We start from the raw sequence: 20,207 nt of genomic DNA, 5'->3' as shown, positions 1-20,207 counted from the left end.
CTGCCCTGCACACAAGCTGCAAATCGATGATTACTGTATGTAAAACATCCGTTCGCATGCGTGAAATCTGAGGTATTTAGATAACCCGCAAAGCTGCAAATTTTGCAGCTTTGTGGTCAATCAGAATGACCTCCAATGTGTGTGAAGGGAACAGGCTACATGGGGCCCATTTATGACGGATCATATATGGAATGCGATCTGGGTGGGACCATACTGCCCAGGATTACATGAGATTAAAGAGGTTTAATGGACACAATCCCCCCTCTCCCTCCAGGTGCACCTACCGCTGGCCATCACAATGCAGCTGCTCTTGGCGCCGGATCTGTAGCTTTGGGGGACACAGCAGATACCGGCAGCTCAGCTCGGCGATACTGCAAGTAGTGGCATCTGCTGCTTCTTGCCAGCAGGTTGAAAGAACTGTTGCCGCTTTCCCTGCTGCGTGTGTGAGCTTGGGATCCTTATACTCCAGCAGCGGCACTTCAAATGGGGATGATCGTGCCAGCCGCAGATCTTGGAGAGAGGAGCCGTGGGCTGGCCACCCCTGCTGTATGGCATAGGGGTCTGGGCAGCGCAGGGGGGCAGAGGGTCCCTGTGACGGATGGGCGGCAGCAGTGGGGTCCTTGCGGAGGATGGGAGCTATTACCTAGTTCCCATCCTCCGCAGGGACCCTGCCGCTATCTGCCCATCTGTGGCCACGACTCCTTACTCCCATGGGCGCAACCCATATCCACCACCCCACGCTTCTGTCCACACTGCTGCATACGAATGGGGCGGCAAGTAATCGATTTGAATTTTGGCTCATTCTGTGTAGCATAATGTGTAAGGGGCAAGTATAACGTGTCTACTATTGTGTTGCATAAAGGGTATATGGTGTGGTACACACCCCTATATCTTTTAATGGCCACACCTCTTTTCTGTTGCTCGCCACTCCAGGGGGGCCCCGTGACGCTGTTGTACCGGGGCCCAGGATTTCTCTTGGCAGCCCTGATGGTATTACACAGCTGCTTGGAAGTGGCTGTGTAATACCATACAGCTAATGCTGCAGGAGGAATGAAGTTTTATAATTCAATTGCAGATTTGATGCAGCATTGGATCCAATAGTCACAATGTTCACATCACTTGGCTATTATGGGCAGTCAATGTTAGACATGCAGGCCACGGGAATGCTTCTGCCAGGACTAGGAAGCCTGCGTTCAGCACGGTATCTGGACTGATCATAAACGGACTCATGATAGTCATAAGGTCGACAGGGTTTTATGGTTGACATGGTCAAAAGGTTGACATTGAAAAATGTCGACATGCATTTTTTTAACTCAATTTTCAGCTGACGTGCCGACAGGTGGTTTTTCATGCCCTACCATCCACTAGGGCACAAAGGGAGAATAAAATAGTGTGCCTAGCGCAAAGCATGGCGAGCACAGCAGTACTCTTAAGCTGCCCATACACGCTGCTAAGCGTGCTGTCCGATGTGTGCTTTGAGGTGCGTGCTCCCGCGGCACCTCATCGCACAGTACAAAAAGTATGTGCTTGCACATACTTTTTGTACTTAGGTTTCATCACATTGCATCGCATTGCATGCACAACGTGTGCACAGGCAATGCAATGTGATCCATGCTAGTACAGCACGGAAAGCACGCCCTCATAGCAGCGTGTATGGGCTGCTTGAGACACTGTCCATGTTGACCTATGTTGACAAAGACACCCTAAAAACATTAAAAGCTCATGTTGACCTTTTGACCCTGTCAACAATTAGTGGTTAACCATATGACTGTCTATCATGAGTCAGTCTGATTTATACCATAACCGCCCAGCACATGCTCCCAATTTGGAGAACTTTCACAGCCTCTGTTTCACTCCCTCAATGTCACAGCACAGGCCAAGAAAAAATCAGGTCTATGTACATCTCTGGATGAGGCCCACTGATCTAATGCAGCATGTCTGCAGGGCTCTGGTCAGAACTGAGTATGATTTGTACTATTGGACCAGCATAGTATTGTTGGAGAGGTGCGCTCTGCACCTGTTTCCTCAGCAGCATCAGCCTGTAGGCTGTTTGGTTCCCTGCGATCTCAATCCAGCAGTGGGCATCCCTGTGAGCTGTAAATCCTTTGAGTGACAGCGCCCCTTGTGTGTCAGCACGCTGTATGGAGGTAGTGTGTCCCGCGCTGTCAAGTCAGTGTCAACGCGCCCTTACCTCAGAGGTAAGCTTCAGTACAGTGTGTGAGAGCACTGTGCTGCTGAGGAGAGAGGATGGTGCCATTACAGGCATGGTGCGTCCTGAGCCCTGTCAACTAACCCCGCTGGGAGAGGAGCTGCCAATCACCGCTGCCAGCTTCCCTGTATAGCGCCTGCACCGCTAGCCTTGCTGTTGCCCGCACAGACTCCTCCTTCTACTGAAGAGAGACCTCCATTGCAGCTACAGGAACAATAAGTACAGTATCTGGACCATACATCTGCCTGTGATGTTACAGGCTATATACTGCAAGTTAAGGAATACAAGGGTCAGGGACAAAGTACCTCTGACCTGAGAGCGCTTGGTATGTTATGCTTCCTTAAAGCAGCTGTTCGGATGGGGTGGATCGGTCCCCAAAGAAACACAAAAACGAGAACAAAACTACAGAAAGCAGCGCTGGGAATTAATGATGGGTGAATCAATGCGTTTAAAAAATACAAATTTAATAAAAAGTGCAAATTGAGTAAAGAACATTCACAATAAAATGATATGCATAAAACACTGGTAATGTATATGTAAAAGGTGGAGGATTAGTCATCCAGATCTCACGTGGTTAAGATTGTCCACAATCAGGGTTGTTGTGGCCTGCAATCTTAACCACGTGATGACTAATCCTCCACCTTTTACATATACATTGCCAGTGTTTTATGCATATCATTTTATTGTGAATGTTCTTTACTCAATTTGCACTTTTTATTAAATTTGTATTTTTTAAACGCATTGATGTTAAGTGATGCTGGCCTGGGGAAAAGATTTTGGGCAGAAGCAGAAACTACTGCAGTATACCAAATGAATCGAGCACATACAGTAGCTATTAAATGTTAAACGCCACTGGAGACCTGGTCCAGGATAAAGCCAACTGACAGTCCTCTTCATGTCTTCAGAAGTAAAGCTTTTGCCCATATACCGAAAGAGAAAAGAAGAAAACTAGATCCAATATCCGTACAATGCATAATGCTCGGCTACTGCGATGAAAATAAAGGATACAGATTTTGGGATACAGAAAACAAGCATCTTCTAAAATACAGAGCTTCAAAAGTGGTAAAATGGAGAGTGATCAACAACCAACCAATCAGCTCCTGCCTGACATTTTTCAAGCACAGTCTGTGACATGACAGGTAGGAGCTAATCACTTTTGAAGTTTAGTGTATCTGGTTATCACTAAGCCCCGCACTAGAGATGGTCATCAATTTATTGCCGATGTATAATAGTTTTATTCGTTTTGTCATTGATGGAGAGAACCAAATAACTTCCCTCCACCGATGGCACAGCATATCAAGTTTTTTTTTTTTTTAACCCTCCAAGGTGCTGGGACACGAAGCATAGTTCCGCCCTGACACCCATGAAGTCCCGCCCCCAGGCTCTGATTGGCCTATGGGTCAGTCAGTCAAAGAAAATGGATGATCACTAGGTGAAACAATCTCTGACTGCACTGATTGCCATCCATACCCTACTCTTTCATGGTAAATATGTGTGATTCATGGATCTCTCTCGAAGGAGTGAAGCTAATATGATACAATTACATTAAAATTGCATATTTGTGATCCAACGCGTAGTCCTGACTTAGTGATATATAGAAACTACCCCTAAAAAATTGTTTTATATAAGCTACCAACCACAATGTGGCTTTTCCTTTGATTTCATAGTATGGATTCCTTATTCCTATAATACATTTAATTCTATGACCTTAAAAAAATATAGAATTGAATTGCCATTTTGCTTTGATAATGTTTAAATCGTTTTTCTAGACGTATCAGTGTCACAGAAATGTCCTGTATGATGGTGGGGCTGGGTCAGGTGCTGGGATGTGGTTAAGTGTATTTGTGCTTGCTGTAATGTCTGAGGTAAATATTTAAGGAACCGAGCTCTAGGTATTATTCAAACAGAATATAAATAACTAAAAAAAGACATCCACACCTTCCACTATTGTCTCGATCACTCTTGCATGTATGATGGATGTTTATAATAAGCAAATCGTGTGTGCAAATGGTTGATAGAGCAATGGTCAATACAGGAAATGGCAATCAAGATCTTCACATTAAAAAATGTTTCCATCCTTTATGCACCAAGTAGATATTGATTGGAAATTGAACACTGTGCCGAGTGCAGTCCTACACTTTTTAGGGGTCCACCAGCTCAGGTGTCAGCCATAGGCATGTGCAGTCCATTTTATTAGTTTATTATGAGTGCACCATTGGAGGGGCTTGTCTATTACCGCCTACTGGTCATCAACGCACTAAATAGAAGGTGACTTTATGTATATAGGCTTCAGAATTAATATTTGCTTCCCCCCACCACCACACACTCACACAATAGAAATAGGGACATTGTATGGTAGTCACGCTGCAAAATATGTACACTGTAATGCCTATTACATATAATGCCATATCACATAATGCTGGTTATTCTGGTTCACTCGCAAAGGCAAATTCCTTCTCAAATGGACAAAAACCATGTGCACTGCAGGTGGGGCAGATGTAACATGTGCAGAAAGAATTAGATTGTGTGTTATTTTGTTTCTGTGCAGGGAGAATAATGACTGCTTTATTTTTACACTGCAACATAGATCTCACTTTGAAGTAAAACCCCACCAAAATCTTATTCTCTCTGCACGTTACCTCTGCCCTACCTTCAGTGCACATGGTTTTGTCCATTTGAGAAGGAATATGTCTTTGTGAGTGAATCAGAATAAGGGCCAGTCACACCTCGTAATCCCCATTACAAATTAAACTACACACCATAATTACATATTACACCCCATAAGTACCGTTTACCTACATGCTGGTTGCCAGAGGTATATTGCTCAATGCCAGAGGTTTTAGTCTTCTTGACAGAGGTTTCATGCTCGTTGCCCAGGGGGGATTTACATGCTTGTTGCTAGGGTGAGTTGTATGTTTATTGCCAGGGAAGGGAGGTTATATGTTCTTTGCTAGGGGAGAGTTATATTCTTGTTGTTAGGGGGAGGGGGGTTTGCATGCTCATTTTTGAGGGGACTTACTTGCTTGTTGCCAGGGTGGGGAGGGGGTACATGCTCATTGCCCAGAGGCTTTTTACGGGTGCCCGCTGTGTGCACACCTATGGTGTCAACTTTGCCACCAAACAAAGTGAAACTCATTGCTGTCTACTTAGACATGGTCCCTGAACTTATCCATACCCAAATCCTAAGGATTTCTAAGAAGTGATGTGTTGTATATATGGGAAATTAATTTTGTACTCTTAATTTAAGCCAGTGTTTCCTAAACACAGTCATCAAGGCCCACTAAAGGCCCTATACACTGCTGCTTTGTGATACTCTGGCAACTTTATCTGTGTGGTTAGTCTGTGCAGGGCTTAGGGCTGTGTCTACCAATAGGCAACTGTCTAGGGCAGGCATTCCCAACCACGGTCCTCAAGGCACACCAACAGTGCAGATTTTAGTGATATCCAGGCTTCAGCACAGATGGTTTAATCAGAATCCCTCAGATAACAATTAAGTCACCTGTGCTCAAGCATGAATATCTACAAAACCTGCACTGTTGGTGTGCCTTGAGTACCGTGGTTGGAAATGCCTGGTCTAGGGTGTTCCCACTGAGTCTGCTTATCACAAAATCAAAGATATCTAGGAGGAAGGTGGCGGCTGTGGAACTTCTAAGATGCCACCTCCACACTTTCGCTTAAGTGTCTGTAGTGGGTATTCCTGGGGGTGCAATATATATATATATATATATATATATATATATATATATATATATATATATATATATATATATATATATAGTATATATATATATATAGAAGGAATGAAGACAACAGCACTCTGAGGTCTTGTTTAAGTAGAAAAAGTGTATTCAAAGATACATGCTGCTGCTGACGTTTCGGAGCTCTCGCTCCTTTATCAAAGCGTGTGGGTGAGACGATATATATATATATATATATAGTAGAATTGTTTATCAGGATGGCACTCAATGTGGATATAATAACTCTCCGGTGCCAGGAACTTAATTGAGTAATAGAGAGCACTTACCCCCTTCCTTTGCAGGCGAGGATAGAACCGGCACACGAGTTTTTGATGAAGAAAAAAAGTGAAGTTTATTGCACAAACATAATTTTGCACAAACAGTCAGCTGTAACCTAACAGCCGTTTCAACCACTTCCTAGTGGTTTTCGTCAGAGGTGAAGAAACATTACACTGAGCCGTTTAAATAGCATAGAATTGCGCCAAATTTTACACCAGAGAGAGGCCAGTCAGACCTCCTGTGACGTCAGCAAGCGTCAATTACAGTGAGTGACAGCGGGGCTTGGTTGCTGGGGGCGCGGCTCATGGTGAGTCATCAGGGATCTCCCGATACATCAGCGCTGTGCTGGTAACGGGATTACCCTGTGTAATGCGTGAAACTTCATGGCAGGTGACTGCGGGGGTACAGCAGCGATGCTGTTATAGTCTGGTAGGGGTGAGGACAGTGGGGAGACGGGGTGTGAGAACGGAGGTCTGATTGCCTGCATATACAAAAAATAAGCATATACATACGGGGAAATAGATGAAAAGAAAAAGAAAGAAACAAGTACATACGCAGCCTGTTGCATAACTGTTATAAAATTAAGGGAGTCATCACAGTCAGGACATCGATAATAAAGGTGCCGTCATGGTGATCAAGGTACTGTAAGGCACATTGAGAACGCAAGTGTCCGGCGGGTAAGAGCTATGGCCGGAGTCACAGCATATACTACACATATTCACAAACGGTCGACACCCTTGTGTGTCGATCCTGGATGTGGCATAGACTTATCCAAATGAAAACAACATGACCGGTACATCTATCCGTTTCTATCACAAGTCAGATCACCGACAGGACCCTGTGGTGCCAGACTCTTGAGCCTGAAAATCCAAGAAAGCTCTCTTTGCAAGAGGAGTCTTTCCCTGTCGCCTCCGTATTTAAGAGGTGGAACATGGTCTAAGATAGTACACTTTAGATCAATCATCTTGTGTCTCAGTTCCAGAAAATGTCTGTCGCAAGACATTTTCTGGAACTGAGACACAAGATGATTGATCTAAAGTGTACTATCTTAGACCATGTTCCACCTCTTAAATACGGAGGCGACAGGGAAAGACTCCTCTTGCAAAGAGAGCTTTCTTGGATTTTCAGGCTCAAGAGTCTGGCACCACAGGGTCTAAATGAGGATTTTAAGTTGGGTGTTTTTTTATGATATATATACCCTAATAACCTGCCTGTCCCCTAAACACCGCCGAGTGTTTGGGGTGCTATAGTCATCTGCTTGTCCCCTGAACACCGCCGAGTGTCCGGGGTTCCATGTTCACGCCGCCGAGCGTACATTTCTTTTCTTTTTCCTGTTGCTATAAGCTATATTGCCACCTTTAACCTACACCGCCGTGTGTAGGCACAGTCTTACCATCCCCTGGTGTATTTAATTGATTTATTTTGCCGTATGCAGTCCGGGATCGACACGGCCCTGTGTCGACTGGACGTGCATTTACTACCTATTTGTGTCCTGTCGGTGATCTGACTTGTGATAGAAACGGATAGATGTACCGGTCATGTTGTTTTCATTTGGATAAGTCTATGCCACATCCAGGATCGACACACAAGGGTGTCGACCGTTTGTGAATATGTGTAGTATATGCTGTGACTCCGGCCATAGCTCTTACCCGCCGGACACTTGCGTTCTCAATGTGCCTTACAGTACCTTGATCACCATGACGGCACCTTTATTATCGATGTCCTGACTGTGATGACTCCCTTAATTTTATAACAGTTATGCAACAGGCTGCGTATGTACTTGTTTCTTTCTTTTTCTTTTCATCTATTTCCCCGTATGTATATGCTTATTTTTTGTATATGCAGGCAATCAGACCTCCGTTCTCACACCACGTCTCCCCACTGTCCTCACCCCTACCAGACTGTAACAGCATCGCTGCTGTACCCCCGCAGTCACCTGCCATGAAGTTTCACGCATTACACAGGGTAATCCCGTTACCAGCACAGCGCTGATGTATCGGGAGATCCCTGATGACTCACCATGAGCCGCGCCCCCAGCAACCAAGCCCCGCTGTCACTCACTGTAAGCGACGCTTGCTGACGTCACAGGAGGTCTGACTGGCCTCTCTCTGGTGTAAAATTTGGCGCAATTCTATGCTATTTAAACGGCTCAGTGTAATGTTTCTTCACCTCTGACGAAAACCACTAGGAAGTGGTTGAAACGGCTGTTAGGTTACAGCTGACTGTTTGTGCAAAATTATGTTTGTGCAATAAACTTCACTTTTTTTCTTCATCAAAAACTCGTGTGCCGGTTCCATCCTCGCCTGCAAAGGAAGGCGGTAAGTGCGCTCTCTCTCTCTCTCTCTATATATATATTATAGGCAACACAGGCAAGAGGCTGACATGCACTAGGTTGATATTGTAAAAGGTTGACATGACAATGATGGATGCAAGAGGAGGGTGCATAACTGCATACATATGGTGTCTATACTAGAAATTTCGAAAAAAATATTAAAGAAATTGTGCATGCGATGCGACCGACGCGATTTACATTTTACCATGCATTTCTATGTAAAATCGCGGACATCGCATTGGTCGCATCGCATGCCATTATAATGGCATGCGATTTACATGCGATGCCCGCGATGGGCGCCGTTCTAGGAAACAAGTACCAAACCATCTGTGCTGAAGACTGGATATCACTAAAACCTGCACTGTTGGTGTGCCTTGAGGACTGTGGTTGGGAATGCCTGACCTAGTGCATGGTTGCCTACCTGACCCTCTCCATGAGGGAGAAAATGCTCTGTTCCTGGACTTCCCTGGTAATGTATGATTGCCATCACCTGTGGGGAGCTAGGGAATTGATAAGAAAAGTGTTTCACCACAGGTGCTGGCAATCATACATTACCAGGGAAGTCCTGGAGCAGAGCATTTTCTCCCTGAAGGAGAGGGTCAGGTAGGCAACCATGACCTAGTGCAGTGGTAGCCAACTCCATGGGGTGCGGAGGACCCACCGTCCTAACCCTTTCGGGGGTTGAGGAATGAGGGTCTCTCTAAGCTTCGGCGAAGAGGACCCACCGTTCCCTATTTTCCCCTCGTCGGCCTTATGGCTGAGAGGGGTTAGGGGAAAAACGGGGCCCGTCTCCTTCGGGAGATAAGCCCACTCGATCGCACGGCCGCTTTTGCACGTGTTTAGGCACAGCACTGGTGGTAGGGAGCACACCTCGGGCTCCTGAGTTTCTTCAAACTCAGTGGTAGCCAACTCCAGTCCTCACGAGCTTCCAACAGTTCATATTTTCCAGACAACCTAGATGCTGCACAGGTGCACTCATTACTCACAAACACATTTTAAAAGATCCACAGGTGGAGCTAATTATTTAACTTGCGATTCTGTGAGGAGAAATGGAAAACGTTAACTGTTGGTATGGTAGCTCTTAAGGCAGTGGTTCCCAAACTGTGTGCCGTGGCTCCCTGGGGTGCCTTGGGACACTTGCAGGGGTGCCACGGGTTGGTGGACCAGGACCAATTCCAATTATTTATGGTCAATTATTTATGGACAAAACCAGTGCTGGTGGCTGCCAATCATAAAATGTGTACAATCAGAGCCAAATCCTGCCCTTTACCACATAACTGAACCTAAGAATCACAAATAAACACAATCTACTTAATTTTATATTTATTTTTTGGGGCCTAGGGGTGCCGTGGAAAAATTCTGTTACTCTAGGGTGCCATGATTCCAAAAAGATTGGGAACCCCTGTCTTAAGGAATGGAGTTGGCTATGGCTACCCCAGAGACATCTATGGACACTGCCGCTGCACCTGCGTGAAGCGTAACAATAGTGTGTAACCCAGGAACGCCGCTATACCTCCTGAGCAGCGCTAGATGTCGCTGTGATCGGCCTGGCCGCCAGTGAGTGATGACCATGCCGCCCATCGCTGGGAGGAGCTGCTGCGCTGATCGCCGCATCCAGCACAGCAGCAGCGCCGGGATAATAACACAGGCTGCAGCTGCAGACATGGAGGAGATCCCGTGTCAGGGACCCCAGGAAGCGCAGCAGCAATAGCCCTTGCTCGGGCCCCTGTATGCGCAGCGCAGCACCCCCAATGCCAGCATCACACCCGCCCCGCAGCTGCCCCCCTACCCCCTGCGCTGGCAGAGGGCGCCCGGAGTGATCGTGCCCGGCTGCTATAAGCCATGTCTGGCAAACACCAGCACTTCAAGGGACCCGAAGTCAGCTGCTGCGTGAAGTATTTCTTGTTTGGCTTCAACATCGTGTTCTGGGTGAGTTCCCTTGTGCTGGCGACCCGGGAAGGCAGGAGGGGGTAGACAGGAGGTGGGGGGTGGGAAGGAGACCGAGGCTTTTGTTTGCTGCCTGGGGGACTAATGTATTCTGAATGAGTGAGCTGGCCTTTCTCCTTACACTTTCCATTGTTTGCCAATGGCTGGGGTAATGATCTGAGAGAAGCACCATTATCCCATCTTATCCCTCCTTTTCTGCATCCACCCTGCTGCCGGTATGGCCATGGATGCTGCTGCCCCTACTCCAGCAGGCAAAATGTGCTGCAAACCCAGAGAGGGCTGTATAATAGCAGCACCTAGTAGCTGGTATCCATCAGGCTGGAGCACTGAGAGCTGGCCAACATCTGGTTAACCTGAGCAGGGTGTACATCTGTGTGGGTGGCTGTGGTTGTGTTTCCCAGCAGTAAATCGATACTGACAGCAAAGATGAGCAGTATACATTTGTATACTGGTGCTGGCAGCACAGTGGGCACATGATTTTTCTGTTTTGCTATTTGTAGCAGGTTGAAGTATGTTCCCTTGCTACTTTGACTGCAGTAGGTTCCATTGTACATGGTGGGATGAGGGGTGGCTGTGTTATTGAAGCTGTGAATTGTGTGACTCAGTACTGTACACATTGTGCATTGTTTATTGTACACTTAATTGTATGCCTAGAAATCTCCCATCATGCCTGGATAGGATTATTCTCTAATAATGGCTCACTGTAAAAATACTGCTGCTTTAAACTTTACTTTGGTATCTATTATTGGGAAACTAAACTGCATGTTACTGTGGGGCGCTGTGGCTATAAGGTATCTTCAACCAGTTAGAATTGAAGCCCACGTTTGGGAAGAGTGCACAACAGGTTACTAGGAAATTGTCTGTTTTGTAATTTTGCATGTATTTTATTAGTGGTTCCTCATTTTCTTGTCTCACCTGTCACCTTCATGTAGTGAAACCAGTCATTTATGGACAACCAATCAATTTACTAGGAACCAGTGACCTCACAAGTGAATTATTAGGTTGCATTCTTATGAGTATTGATTAAATTCAAAATGGCTGCCTCTATTGTTTGTAGGTAGCAGGTATACATTAATGCTAGCAATTTAGGAAAGATCATTTCAGCAGAGATTATAGAAACTTACTGACCACATTTTCTCTATACATATATGCATACTATTTTAGGCTTTACCAAAGCCTAATATGACATAAGTGGCCTTTGGAATCTGAAATTGGCTTTTGATTACAGCTTCCAGATCTGTGTGTGAATCATTTGAAAAACTTTCATTGCTGTTTTTTAAGCAACTACAGTAAGTCACACCTTAGCAGCAATAGGTCAGGTAGTATTATTTAACATAATGTGATCTATTACTGCTGAATTTGTATACTTTCCTTTCATTATGAGCGATATAAATATCATACAGAATTCATGTGATACTAAAATCTTTGTCTGTACATCCCTAATTCTGGGTGCACATCCCACGCCAAAAGAGTTGTGGAGGCTTGGGAATTGACTTGCGTTAGTGCCTCGCAGCATTGAGGTCGTGGGTTTGATTCCCACCTTAGCCTGAACTGTGTGGAATTTGTATATTCTTCCCAAGCTCGCATGGGTTTACTCATAGTACTCTGGTTTCCTTCCATAATTTTAAAATATCCTGCTAAGTTAAAAGGCTAATAACGGTACTTGTGTATTATCACGGCGCCCATCGCATCGGAGACCATAAGGCATGCGATGTCCCCCGATGTCATACAATTTTAAAATTGTATATGGCATACAATGCGATGCAATTATAAATTGTATAAGCACCCTAATGGGGGCTTACAATGTTAAATGGACCCCCACGCCAACCCCACTATGAACGTGAACCCGAAGCGTGGCGAGCGCAGCGGTACGCATCCTTCGACCTTTTCATACCCCCACTATCCACGTCGGTGTGGAGTTGATTTTATATAGTGTGGCGAGCGCAGCGAGCTACCGTGCCCGAAGCGTGGCGAGCGGACGCGGAATACATGTAAAGTAATATGCGGCCCCTTGCGGGGCTCGGTGCATTAAACATTGTAAGCACCCATTAGGGTGCTTAAAAAAACCCATTAGGGTGCTTATACAATTTAAAATCGTATAGGGGGCTTAAATCGCATCGCTGTGCATCGGGTGTATGGCATGCAATGCAATGAAAAATCGTGTCCCGATATGCGATGGGCACCGTGATAATACACAAGTACCCTAATAACACCCCCCCCCCAAAAAAAAAAATGTGCATGTGTTCAAAGCAAAATAGATAAGCTAAGTGATTTTTATTTGCTGTCATATGCTAATGCTGGGTACAGGCTAGACCAGTGGATACACACTTTTTTGACTCATGGTGCCCTCTATTATTTATTATTTATTTATTAACAGTTTCTTATATAGCGCATACAAATTCCGCAGCGCTTTACAGAGCATAGTTATGAGCAAACACACATAACAAATTACATTACAAGACAGTTTAGGACAAGTATATCGTAAATATGGATAGTTGCATCAGGGGACAGGACAGTGAAGCAATCATCAGTGTGGCAGACGTTTATATATTCTAAGAAAGGCACATGAGGAGAGAGGGCCCTGCCCGTGAGAGCTTACATTCTAAAGGGGAGGGTTAGACAGACAGGGGTAATACAGAAGGGGGAGAAGTGAGCATAAACAGGTTAGGATGAGAGATGGTCAGGTTTTATGCAGGAGGGTCCGTAGACCTCTAGAATCAGATTTTGTTTTTCACGGCACTCATAGACCAATAGTTTCTAATTGAGAATTTTTTTAAAAGATATTTTTTGTGTTTGTCATTCTTAGGTGCAATTATGTGGTGAGGCATAGGGATAACTTCCGTTTGCTAACATAAATTCTGATTGTAAGCCACTGATTTTTGCCTATCATACTGGCCATAAATAATTTGAGTTGGTCCTGGACCACCAACCCAGGGCACCCCTGCAAGTCTCCTGAGGCATCCCAGGATGCACAGCACACATTTGGGAACCATTGCCCTATATGATATGTCATCCAATCCGGACAGACCATAGTGGACACATTGTCTAGTCTATACCCGTTATGTTGCTGACTATTCATGCCCCCGTGTGCCACATGGGAAATGTTTATGCACTTGTCAATGTGGGGTCCCCACACCAATGACATCATGTTGTGTGTACCCAGCTTATGTTTGTATGAATGTGGTTTGAACTAGTGTCTGGTTGCAATGAAACGTCAAAGTGAAGCCCTGTACACACGCTAATAGTGTGTACACACGGTCCGATTTCCTTTCCAAAGTTGACGATATAGTCAACATCGGATGCAGATCGCAAGGATTTTAACCCTTGCGATCCCGATGCATTCACGTATCGCAAGCCAGAAAGTCTTGGCTGCCTTGACTATATAGTGCAGATCTGCACTATATAGTCAAGATTGTATGCAAATCGGATGTGCCTTAAGATCCGATCTGATCGTGGATCACATCTTAAGGCACATCTGACCGTGTGTACACACCTTTAGATTTGCTTTAGATTTGATGTTAGATTCAGTTTTCTATTAGATCTGGCATTAGATCATCCCATTCGATTTGGCATTAGATCTGTACTTTTGCATTCGATTCGATTTTACAATGTAGGCACAATGTACTCATTTGATTTACTGGATCGAATTCGAGATTTCCTTGGCTGCACAGTAGTTCTCTATTCGATTTAGAGAAAACAGGAGCGCGCATTGAATCGAATGCAGATCGAAAGTGTCCTAAAAACCATTCGATGTGGATTCGATTTTGCTTCTATAAGCAAAATTGAATCAAAAACGGAAAAATCTAAGCATGTGTACAGGGCTTCAATGTGACTTTAATATTGAGAGTCTGTACATGTTGGGCCCAGTGTAAGAGATGAAAGCATGAAGTATCACTGTTGTCTTTGGATGCATCCATGAGACACATCCATGAATCTCAAATATTCTAATGCAATGGGAGACCTCTATAGGAAATAGATGCCTCTTGCATGCAGCGCTGACCTGATTACTGCTGCTTACAGAGACGCAGCATTGGGTAATGGTCACAGTCCTCAGCCAATATGAGAACCTCAGCTTACAGACTGGCCACTGGGATTCCTCTCTTGGGGCCAGGAAATCTGCATCATGTCTTACAGAGCCTGGTCTGTGCACCACCATTTTGTTGGATGTTCCCTGTCACTGCCCCCAAAAAACCGCATCTGACCAGACCTGCTCTGTACATGTGCAGGACGAGTATGCGCAAAACAGGTCCTATGCATGTGCAAACCCACTAACGTAAGCTGTTTAGTGTACATATCTGAATCAGGCCCTATGGTTCTGGGCTTTGATGTTAAAAATAAATCTTGAGTAAAATCTATACATTGGATATTGCTAAACATGGTTCAGCTAGCTGATTACTTTGTTTTAAACTTTTGTATCTGTTTAGTGAGAAGCTAGTGGTAATATTGTTACAGTGCAACAGGGGGCATAACAGGAGCCTCATGCCTGTGTGATTTATGTAGCTTTCACATCACATAAAACATTTTGAAACGTTTTGAAAAACCTGTAATTTTAAATGGTATTTTAAACGGGTCTAGTGTTCATATTGCAGCAGATTACCATTTTACCGTTTAAGTACCATTCACATCACTAGTCAAGCCGTTTAACCTCTGAACACGATTCTACCCACAGCTTATTTCCTGGTTCAGGGAAGGGACACAAGACAAGGGACAGCCTATCACAGTGCTCTAACCTTTATTTTTTACTAAATACCATTTCAGTGCCATTCAGACAGCACAAAAATCGGCTCTGAATTGGCTTTAAAACGGATAGGACCCTGCTTTTAAACGTGTTGAAATACCAGTTAACTTTAAATGGTATTTCAACTATGACACTTTCACACTGCAGCCTTAAACGTTTTAAAAGGCAAAAAAACGGCAATATACCGTTTTAAAAGTGTGATGTGAAAGCTACATTAGGGATATATTTATCAATTGTTATCGCAGCCAACCACAACCAGATTCCTACTCACAACTGAGGAGGATGCTGCGTCTCTTGGCTGGTCGTGCAAACCGTTTAATAGCTCCTGCGCAGTTTAGACTGGAGCTACAAGCAATTAAATCATCCCCTTTAAACATTAAAGGAATTTAGCCAGGAGCTATTCAGTTGTTTTTGTGCACCCAATACTTACCCCAGACTTCTGCTTGCAGATTCTTGAGGTACAAGCAGCAATCTGCCAACAATAGGCCTTCTGGGCACCTTATCTGTAAGGCTAGATGAGAGAAACTGCTGGTCACAGTTAACCCCAAGCTTTGTGTGTGCCAGATCTATACTAGTGATGTGTTCCTAAACACAATTGAATAGCTCCCAATAACTTTATTTTGTTGAAGTGCCAGGACAGCTCTTGGTGGGTGGTTGATTCAAACATCTTTAGCATTTCTTTAGATATGTTCAGGCCCATACATACTGGGTGATTTTTTTTACCATTTTAAAAGCCTCCCAGTGTGTATGGCCCGGCGATGGCTGCATCATTGCCAGCCACCGCCGTTCTTCTGGTATTACCAGCAGGTAAGCGGCAGGGTGGATGGCTTTCTATAGCGTCCTGCTATGGAAAGCTGTCCACCTCCATGAAAATTGCCTGCACGTTTTAAAATTTGTATACACTGAGCGACTTTCAGTCCAGCGATTTTTCATCATCGTCGCTGGCCAAAAACGCCCAGTGTGTATGCACCTTTAGAATGCTTCATGCGGACAGCGATCAAAGTCTGTGGCACAGGCAGATGCTGATTAGGGAAGCCGGGGGTGTGTGTGGAGAACAAGGAGCAATGGAGGAATATAGGATTAGAGCACCTCTTCCACGCTTTTCTCCAGGTGAGACGATGTCTTTTAATAAAAAGTTAAGGCCCATACACACTAGGTAATTTTGAGATCGAAGTAGCTCTCTTTTCCTGTTTTGAGCTACTTTGAGCTGAAAATCTCCTAGTGTGTATGAGTGGTGAGAATCATCGCCGGCCCATCACCCTGTTTAACAGGACGAGTGAACCACTTTCCATAGTCTTCTACTCAGTGCTGCCATTAGGGACTCCAGCCCCCCCCCCCCTCACTTCACTTAACATAACCTAGCTCCTGCCCCCTATCTCCTCTTCTGCTGAGCTGCAGCTCAGAGGCTTCTTCAACTCAGTGTGCCTGAGGCCAATTAAAATGCAGCTTCGGCTGATGAGCCAATCAGAGCTCACATATCGGCAGCCACTCTGATTGGCTCTAAAGCCGGTGCAGCACTTTAATTGGACGCTGGCGTCCTTGGACCTGCTTTCTTCAGCGCACTGAGCGCAGCGGAGGCAGTCGGGGGGGGGGGGGGGTGTTGGGTGTTGCGGTAGGTAAAATGAGCTGCCGGGGCCCAGGACAGCCATACCCACATCACCCACCTATTGGATGCCCTGCTTCTACTATATTCACATGGTCACCCCCCCTATGAAAATTTCTCTGTGTGTGTATGCACTGAGCGATTTATTGGACACAGATTTTCACATGATACAGTTGAAAAAATGCCCAGTGTCCTTTTAGAGACACTAATATATATAACTCTACATAAATACCATTCCTACACAGCCACAATATTCCCAAATGGTCTTTGAGTATAAGAGAGGAGAAATGAAAACCCTTTTCATATAAAGAAGAGGAAAGTATGGCTTTGTTTCCTTTTTTTATTTTTTTTGTATAATAATAATAATTGTTTCTCAATCTTGTAGTAAGTGTGTGGACTAGGTGCGTTGCACTCAGCTCCACACTATACTCTGCAATGGCCGTAAGACATTACTTACTAGAAAGTGGAAAATTAAATCGATGGTTAATGTGGTCAAATGCTAATTAATGTAACATTATACCGTATTATATTCTGGTAACTCCAGGCACAGAAGCTGCAATTGTTTTGCGTATGATTATTTTATTATATAAGATAATAAGATTAATTTCCACAACCTTTATTTCACGCTGTCATGATTGTGTTTTGCTGTTGTGTTCCTTTCCTGTGTTTCCCATAGAGACGGCTACAAGACCACATTTATGCTCTGCTTTATATTTACATGTGGAATATGAACGTAGAAACAGTAAAATGTTAGTTACCCAGTAAAGAGAAACTCTGCTTCCAGCTTTTCTGGTTCAATGCTTCTGTGTTTACCAATTCTGAAATGGATTGCTGGAAGCGCCCATGTGGAAGACGATGGGCGATTCAAATTAATCTATGAGCAATGACTTTCATAAGGAAAATTTCTCAAGGGAAAACCTTAAGGCATCTCATTGGCTGATTTAATGCAATTTTCTCTACCGTCCAATGGGATACTGGGCTTCACTACTATGGGGATTGAGACCTCCGCAGGAGAGACAGGCACATAAAAGAACTTTCAGTGTGGGTGCACTGGCTCCTCCCCTCAATCTCCCTCCACTAGTCAGTTTTGAAAAATGTGCCTCAGGAGAGGCAGTGCTTCTGGATGCTCCAGAGTTTTTCTACATTTATTTTCAAAGTTTGTTATTTTGGGGCCCTGTGGTGACCACACAGCTGTCCTGCTTCGTGGGTGTCAGGGGAAGGGTCAGTCCCCGACCTCTTCAGGTGCAGAGCTGACCCTGCTACAGGACAATTCGGTCCTGCGTGGGGCTTGTCACCGCACAGCATTGCGCTGTAGCGAGCAAGTCCCCTAGCCGCCGCACACCCCTGACAGGTCTGAAGACTTCAGTGGTGAGTACAGGCTGGGGGTCCCACAAGGGGTCCCCGCAGCCATTTCTGGTGTGGCAAGACGACGGCTAGTAATGGCGGCCCTCCAGCAGGGACTGCGTGAACACCGCGTCTGGTAACTGGCATAGGGGTGCTGCCGCTGGACCACCAGGGACACCCCTCAGGTAAAAATGTATGATACATATATATATATATATATATATATATATATTTACACCTAATGTCAGTATAAATATATAGAAGCGCCAGCTCCGTGTACAGGGGGCGGGGCTTCACTCAGAGTGGGACCAAGCTCTGCTGGGCGCGCGCTGTCACTTCCTGCTTCTTCACACGCTGCCAGACTCCATTACAGAGGGCTCCTCACTGGCGTGGTGGATCCGGGTACTTGCAGCACGGCAGAGACAGCAGGTTTTTTTATAGCTTTTTAGCGCAGCTATCTGGCTGATTCAGACACTGTGTTGTTCATATCACTGTGTTTAGCGTTACCAGCTCACCCAGATCTGTGAGTTCAGGTTAAGGGTGCACTTGGCTCCCCAATTGCTCTGTTTATTCCCCACTGATTAGTTACAGCACAGCATAAAACAAACACATAGTCTGTTTTTTCACATCCAGCAGTGTGGTGTGTGCACGTGTGTGACTGCGTGGGGGTTGTGTTGTACTGCAGTCATTGTAGTACTATCTCATCATGGTGAAAAAGTTCACTTGTATGGTGTGTAGCACCAAGTTTGTGCCAAAGTCACAGTCCCAGGTTACTTGTGAGGCTTGTATGTCACCACAGCCCAGTAGTGCTGACACCCAGATCAGTGGGGTACCCCCACAGTTGGTGGGGCCGTCGCAGGCAGACGAGCAGGAGCCTGCGTGGGCCTCCAACATAAAGACCTTGTTGGATTCTGTGGCTTCACAGCTTTCCACTAACACTCAGCAAACGCAGAGGGTTCAGAGGGAATTGTCCATGTTAGCTGCCAGGGTGGATATTCTTCATACCCTTAATGTACCTCCTCCTCCCGCACAGCCTCAAAAGAGGCAGGCTACTGCAATGGATCCTGACACAGATGAGGACGATGAGGACATATTGGAGGAGGGTGAGGAGCAGGGTCTGCAGGAACCAGCTCCTGAGGCGGCAGTGCATGGTCCCGAGCCCCTTATCAGGGCCATTAGGGATGTTTTAGATCTCCCAGTAGAGGCATCCACAGAAGGAGATCCTTTCTTCATGACTCAGAGGAAACAGCCAGTGTACTTCCCTGAGCAGGCAGAGTTAGAAACTGTTTTCAGGGCTGCATGGCAAAACCCTGATAAGAGGTTTACTCTTTCAAAACGGTTCACAAATGCATATCCTTTTGAACCTTTGGGCAGAAAGAAATGGGAGGAGCCACCGGTAGTGGACTCCTCTGTTTCCCGCCTTTCTAAAAAGGTGTTGCTACCAGTCCCAGGGGTATCCACCCTTAAGGATGGGGCGGATAGGAGGCTGGAAGCTACCCTCAAGTCTATTTATACGGCTAGTGGGGCATCTCAGCGCCCAGTTTTAGCCAGCTGCTGGATGGCTAAGGCAATTCATACATGGTCAACCCAGATTCAGGAGGGGTTGTTGGGTGACATGACTGTGGCCCAGATAGGTGACAGTCTGCGTCACATTCAGGATACCGCTAAGATCCTGTGCGAGGCGCAAAAGGAATTGGGCGCTATAAACGCGCGCAATTCAGCCATGGCAGTTTCAGCCAGACGGGCCTTGTGGCTACGTCAGTGGTCTGCAGACGTAGACTCAAAGAAAAGTGTGGAGGGTATTCCCTTTACAGGAGAATGGCTGTTTGGGAGTGAATTAGACGGTTGGATTTCCAAAGCCACGGCAGGAAAATCTACCTTCCTTCCTTCAGCTCCCACGGCTGCAAAGCGTACCTTCACAGGTGCTTCCCAGCAGTCCTTTCGTGGGAACAGGTTTCGCCCCAAGGCCAGGGGCGCCTCCAATGCCAGCAGGGGCACGAGAGGCAAGTTTAGGAAGC

General features: G+C 45.5%; 1 protein-coding gene across 1 annotated transcript in view; it reads left to right on the top strand.

Moving 5' to 3' along the window:
* The first annotated feature begins 10,140 nt into the window (after positions 1–10,140).
* The window catches only part of TSPAN17 (tetraspanin 17), a 77,127-nt gene continuing 67,060 nt past the window's right edge, over positions 10,141–20,207 (top strand). The window contains exon 1 of the mRNA XM_083182138.1: positions 10,141–10,486. Within this exon, the coding sequence (XP_083038264.1) occupies positions 10,400–10,486 (87 nt within the window). The 5' untranslated portion in view covers positions 10,141–10,399. The remainder of the gene's footprint in view (positions 10,487–20,207) is intronic.

This window comes from Crinia signifera, chromosome 4 (genome assembly GCF_055691185.1).
Source record: "Crinia signifera chromosome 4, ASM5569118v1, whole genome shotgun sequence".
Taxonomy (NCBI): Eukaryota; Metazoa; Chordata; class Amphibia; order Anura; family Myobatrachidae; genus Crinia; species Crinia signifera.
The sequence above is the reverse complement of the archived record's forward strand: the minus strand, read 5'-3'. Positions and strand labels throughout refer to the sequence as shown.